This window comes from Macrobrachium nipponense, chromosome 28 (genome assembly GCF_015104395.2).
Source record: "Macrobrachium nipponense isolate FS-2020 chromosome 28, ASM1510439v2, whole genome shotgun sequence".
Taxonomy (NCBI): domain Eukaryota; kingdom Metazoa; phylum Arthropoda; class Malacostraca; order Decapoda; family Palaemonidae; genus Macrobrachium; species Macrobrachium nipponense.
Genome location: NC_087217.1, coordinates 50,251,749 through 50,258,225, shown reverse-complemented (window position 1 = coordinate 50,258,225; position 6,477 = coordinate 50,251,749). Strand labels below are relative to the sequence as shown.

The window sequence follows — 6,477 nt, the reverse complement described above, 5'->3', positions numbered from 1 at the left end:
AAAAAAATGCATGATTTATGAAACTGAAAACATATAACTGCAAGAGTAACAAAATAATTTACCTATCCAATCCATTCTTAACGTTGATAAACCTGTTACTCAAAATAAATAGATAGATAGATAAATATAAAAATAAATGATATTGAACCGTATTTCCCAAACATACTAGCCCAGGGGATGGGCTTATTAAGGAACACACGCTACAGAACACCAACAAAATAAGACGGGATTTGTAAATTGAGAAGTTTAACATTCATTAGATATAATGTAGCATCAAGACTGTTCAGCTCAGCTCAAAGGGCTTGTTAAACCCGCCCTCTCTCATGTTTATCTTTTTCGAAGTAATTCGTCTTTGGATTCACTCTCCTGCCAAGCTTTAGAATTCTCTCTCATTTATGTTTTCCTCTTTTTACCCAAAAGGCTGAAATTCTCATAACTCCGTCATTCTAATTAATATCATTATTGTTTTTGTTGTAGGTATTATTATTATTATTATTATTATTATATTATTATTATTATTATTATTATTATTATTATTATTATTATTATTATTGTGATAGTTGCAATGAAAAAGGAAAAGAATAAGGAAAATCTGAGGGATAGACAAAAACAATGAATTTTCGTCTAAAATTATTTTATTTTTATTTTTTGTCAGAAAGTAAATGACGCATAATTAGAAGTTTAGATATTTCGTTAGAAATTAAAGGATAGCATTATAGCAAATTAAAAAATGCAATGGCAGTTAGTTTTAACGCAGTTGCAAAATACATGATACAATGATAATAAAAGTCAGTGTTATGCAAAAATGCAAGAACACTATTGTAATTACAGTCTAGCAGAATAAATTAACAATGTTTATATCTCAGTAGAGACAGGAAAAGCAGCACACTATTGATTAATATTGAACTTTAGAAAAAAAACTATAATATCTCTATACAAAACATCAAAATAACGAGAAATGTAACTTGAAATGCTAAGATAAATGTTGAATCTTACCTAAGAAATGAGATATCAAGTATACAGAATGAAGTAATTCCTTAAGAGGACTCAAGTATTGATATAAAAGGTTAAGTATTTTGAAATTGCTTTATATAGCGAAAAAGCTTCCACAACTGATGGTAAATTATGCTAATTTATGAAATTGCTTTATTTTGCTAAAATGTTTCAATAACTTTGTTGGTAAATTTTGATAATATAAGTGATAAAATAGAATGGACTGATTCTGATTTAGAAATCAGTTCATGCAAAACGGACTACAGCCACAGATCTGAGCCACTTTCCACTTTAATTTTGATGTAGGAACAATTGATTCTGTTCGCAATACGAGAAGTTCAAAGTTGAGTTGATATTAGGTAAGATCACTGCAAAAACTAAAGCAAGATTAGAAAACAGTTTATTGCAGATTAGCCTGAATGGCATTTACGTAAATTTTTTCCAACACACAAGAGTAAAATGTAAAAATTTTTGTTTCAAATAAAACACGTAAAAATTGACATTTTTACATGAAAATTCAAATAATAACAAGGGGAAAGTAAGTCTGTTTTCGCCACATTTCCATTCTCTCTCTCTCTCTCTCTCTCTCTCTCTCTCTCTCTCTCTCTCTCTCTCTCCATTACACGAGATGTGGAGCAACTGTAGTAACTAATAATGCATTTTAGCCACTTCCTTAACTCTTCAGCCGCCTCTGTTGGTTTTCTCTGTCCAGAGGTCTACACCAGGCCTCTCAAACCTTTCAACACTTTGCCACTTTTTGGCAAAGGTCCGTTTTGTCACAAGACCAAACCGGACTCAACTCTTGAAGCGCCTTTAGTAATGTTTCTCATGATTCAGTCAGAATCTCTCATCGGGTTTACACTGCCATCTGTCAGTCTTAGGAAGGACTCATCTACCTCGATACTAGAATTCAGCGTTGCCGTTTTTTTTTTTTTCACAACATTGGCTTTTAGCAGTGTTACCATATGCAGTTCTTCCGATTTTCAAAGAAATCGTAGTTTATGGTAGACTAATTTACTTTAAATAGTTTTCATTTTGACGTTGTCTTTTGAAAGAAAATGTTTACGGTAAACTAATTTGCTATTTCAAATTAGATCCTAAAATGGATTATATAAATAATTCCATATTTTCACAATATATTTAGAAGGCAGGGAAGAATTTTATTCCTTGGCGTCGTGGCTGTGGTCAGAATATCCAAGGAGGATTGCCAGATGTCATTAGAAAGCCACACTAGTAGATGAAATTCCTCAAAACGGCAACACTGTTAACTAGATTCCCCTCGATCACAAACTCATCCGAATTACAGAAGTAAGCAGAAGATGGCGAAAACGCTTATGGAAAACAGAGACGGGAGGAGGAGAGACTGCGCCGAGTTAAACCTAGTAGGCCTAGGTGCTCCTTCACAATTGTCTTCCCTGACCCTCCGATCCTCCGCACTGCACCGCACCGCCTCCCTCATGATGTCCACTCCTGGATTGTCAAATCCGTAATACATATGCCGACAGTGACACCTAAACACCGCCTCTCCGACGTGCCTTCGAGAACCCGACCAGACCTCCGAAGCGTTCAGAATCAAGCCGCTGTCGACCACGGTGACGTTGGTGATGCTGTTACCTGGAACGATGAGGGAACCCTCGAAGAGCACGACGTTCCTGACGTTATGGAATTCCACCAGTCCGTGGTGCAGGTCCAGGGCCCCCGTGCGGACGACCAGCCTCTCGATGTCGTTGAAGACGATCTTCCGCAGGTGGGTGAAATAGGTCAGCACTTCGTCCTCGACGTTGAGCGTGCCCGTGCATTTCTCGATGCGGAGGTCGAACGCGTTTTCGTTGATATTCAAGGTGTCGTAGGATAAGATCGTCTGGCGTTAGAGGAAGAGAATTACGGTCTCAGTGAATGATTAGGCCTAGGGCATTTGGGACAGAACTGGGGCCAACTCTGGGGCAAACTGTAGGCAATGAATGACCGAAGGCAGTCAGTGGTAAGATGAAAAGATCGATGAGAAGACAATCCAATAATACTATAGTAGATTCACATCAACCGTGCATGTGATGTCTCGGCTAGTCCCTTACGACGCTCCTCCTGATTGGTTGTTGTTAAGCCAATCACAGGGCTGGAAACTCTCAGCCTCTCTCAAGAGAGTTCACATAGGCAGGATGTTTGTTCTACCTCTCCTGGGGGATAATTTTGAAAGACGAATCCCTCGGAGAGGCGAATCATACATCCTGTCTATGTGAACTCTCTCGAGAGAGACTGAGAGTTTCCAGTCCTGTGACTGTCTTATTAACAGAGAATCAGGAGCGTCGTTAGGGACTGGCCTAGACATCAGATGCACGGTTGATGTGAATCTACTATAGTAATAATAAAATAGTTATATTAAAACGATTGCGATAGTTAAATTTGGAGGCATTCACACAAATATAGCATTTATGAAATCATTCTGTTAATCAAATCTGGTGGAGAGAGAGAGAGAGAGAGAGAGAGAGAGAGAGAGAGAGAGAGAGAGAGAGAGAGAGAGAGAGAGAGAACTAAAAACCTGATAATTGTGCCATAATTCTCCGGGTATCAGTAACTGCTGAACAATGCAAAGAGAAAAAGTTCTTCAAAAATTAACTATTAGTGCTTTTAAAATGTTTTCCATTTCATCACCACACTTCTTATTCATATGGTAATCAGATACAAGAATTTATGATAAAAAAAAAAACACTTATAAAACCTTGAGACGATCCAATGAGTAAAGGATCATGAATTGAAATTACCTGCCCTTTTGGAGTATGATCACTGAAAAGATGATTTTTCTGGACTGCCCTTCAAAATAATATAGTATGATATAATACAATACAATATAATATAAAGATATTTTCGTCCGCAAGCAATAGGAAAGAAGTTAAGATCTCCCTACAAAATTTGCCTTCATTTTCTTAAGTTCACAACGAAATCAGAACAAAACTCGACGTTAATGGAAGTTCGTGCAATCTGAAAGTCAAGAAAATATTTTTGCACCAGATTCTTTGCACCATATCTCGAAATAATCAATCTTGCGGAAATACGTCATACGTAGCAAAATAGGAGAACACTTTCTTTAATTTATATCCTGCCACGTCATTATATACGGCCCCAGCAAAGCTTATGTTAAATTCTTTGAATGTGACCAGGACAGACAAGGCATGGATCTGTTTTTCCTAAAATGACAATTGTCCTAGGTAAATGGATGGTCGTGGAAATTATACATAAAACACTGTATTATACATCAGATTTCCTAACTGACCAAAGCAGCTCTTTAGAATGGCTACAACGACAAATATAAAGAAGAAATTAACCTCACCTTCTCTCCTCCGCACGTGCAATTGACTTCGAAAGTTGATTGCTTGCAATTTTCACCCGGTACGAACTGACCTTGAATTCTGCAACCCATCATCACTACAATAATTCCCATCAAAGGAAATGCTTTGGTTTTCATCTTCACGGTGCAACCTAGAGATAATGATGCGATGGGGCTATTATAGATTTTCTGAAAGAGAAAAATCAAAGAAAAATGTTACACTATGTGATACGTTTTCTGAAAGTTTTTTTTTTTTTTTTTTTTTTTTTTTTAGAACGGCGACTACAATTAGAATTTTTAAACAGCATTCTTGTAATACCTAGAAATTTTCTAAGGAAAAAAAAACATGAGATGATGTTACAGTAACAAAATCGTGAAAAATCCGATGATACTTTTACTGAGAAGGTTTTTTTTAACAATGACAATTACTATTTGCATTTGTACTCTTATACGACGATTTCTGATGCATATTCTACAATAGTTTTTGAAGAACACTGATTATAGTTTACAATTGTAAACACTTTTCTTTTCAAACGATTTCTGACGCATATTCTGCAATATTTTTTGAAGAACGCTGATTGGAATTTACAGTTGTAAACAATTCTTAAAATACGTTTCAGCAAAGGCATCGACAGGTATTTTAACATTTTTTTTTTTTACCGACTGTTTCAGGGAAGAACTTAATTTCATGACTTTTAAAGTAACAATCTATTTTAAAATCTTTCCGTTCACTATTGTGTCTTTCTATCAAGTATGAACAGCACATTTAATTGAGTTAATCTCTTCACAAAGTAATTAGTGGCTAATTACCTGAAGAGTGGGGATTACCTCTCTTAGGTTCTACCTCGCTAAGGCTCTATACCTACCTGAGGCCCCATTCTTGCTAAGGATTTACCTCGCTGAGGCTGTATCTTGCCTAAGGCAGTAACTTTTTGTAGTTTTACCTCAGTGAGGTCCTACCTCGCAACCTCGCTGAGGTTGTACCTTGTCTAAGGCAGTAAGTATTCGAGGTTTTACCTCAGTGAGGTCCTACCTCGCTGAGGCTCTATCTTGCCTAAGGCAGCAACATTTTGTGGTTTCACCTCAGTGACGTCTTACCTAGCTGAGGCTGTACCTTGCTGGGACGCTACCTCATTGAAATCCCACCTCGCTAATGTTCTTCCTCGCCGAGGCCATATATAGCCAAGGACATACCTCGCTGAGGCTGTGCCTTGCCTAAGGCAGTAACTCTTTGATGTTTTAGCCTCAGTGAGGTCCTGCCTTGCTAGACCCTACCTCGCCGAGGCCCTTCCATTTTTAATCACGATATGATAACACACAGACTGACGGAGAAGTGGTCACATGATACAATCGACTGAGCAGGTGACTATACACTTATATGTATTTATGTACCTGTACTTTGTCCCAGGGGCATAAGTGAAAGTATTGCAGATGCAAACAGTTACGGATAATAAACAAGAAAATTCTCTGTTAGGATGTGGTGTTCTAGATATAGGGGACTCACATCCTGTTCTTAGTCGTAAGTTTCTTGTTTTCATTTAGTGTCTGGTTTCATTTTCAATGCTAATTTATATATATATATATATATATATATATATATATATATATATATATATATATATATTTATATATCGTATATATATGTGTGTCTGTGTGTGCAACAGGAATTTTAAAAAAGCTACCACTGACATTAATAAAGTACACAAGAGTGCACAAGACACTATAAAAACTGCTGATTAAATAACCACCATCCCTCATGGTAAACACAGGACTACTGCAAGACTAGATGCGCCTTACCTTGCCTAGGAGAGGGTCTTTATCTCACCTTTTGGAAGGAGTCTTTAACGATGATAACAGCAGATTGACAGAGGTCTTTCGCCACTAAGAGTGCTAATGCTACTGTCGTCTCGTGACTCTGAATATAACCGCTTCCTACAGAATTTGCTTTTTTTTTTTTTTCTTTCTTTTTTTTTTTTACACTCCTGTCGGAATTTCCATTTCCGCTGCGATATCACATTTTCTACGTATCTGACGGAATACACGCGCGCGTCCTAATACACACACACAAACACACACACATACACACACACACACACACAACAAACACACACATATATATGTGTGTGTGTGTTTTATTGTGTGTGCATATAAATTTATATACA

General features: G+C 36.9%; 1 protein-coding gene across 1 annotated transcript; it reads right to left on the bottom strand.

Annotated features, from left to right (window-relative positions):
- Positions 1–626: 626 nt before the first annotated feature.
- Positions 627–6,214, bottom strand: LOC135201738 (uncharacterized). Its single transcript, XM_064230949.1, has 3 exons — positions 6,141–6,214; positions 4,319–4,504; positions 627–2,854 (listed from the first exon to the last, which is right to left on the bottom strand). The coding sequence occupies exons 2-3, from the start codon at positions 4,451–4,453 to the stop codon at positions 2,294–2,296; spliced, it is 696 nt and encodes a 231-aa protein (XP_064087019.1). The 5' UTR covers positions 4,454–4,504; positions 6,141–6,214; the 3' UTR covers positions 627–2,293.
- Positions 6,215–6,477: the final 263 nt, after the last annotated feature.

What these genes read in the sequence shown, in the direction of transcription:
- LOC135201738 (XM_064230949.1), bottom strand. Translation starts at nt 4,453, where the DNA reads ATGAAAACCAAAGCATTTCCTTTGATGGGAATTATTGTAGTGATGATG. An exon ending in GCACGTGCGGAGGAGAGAAG is followed by an intron (nt 2,855 to 4,318) that starts GTGAGGTTAATT and finishes CTCTAACGCCAG; the next exon opens with ACGATCTTATCCTACGACAC.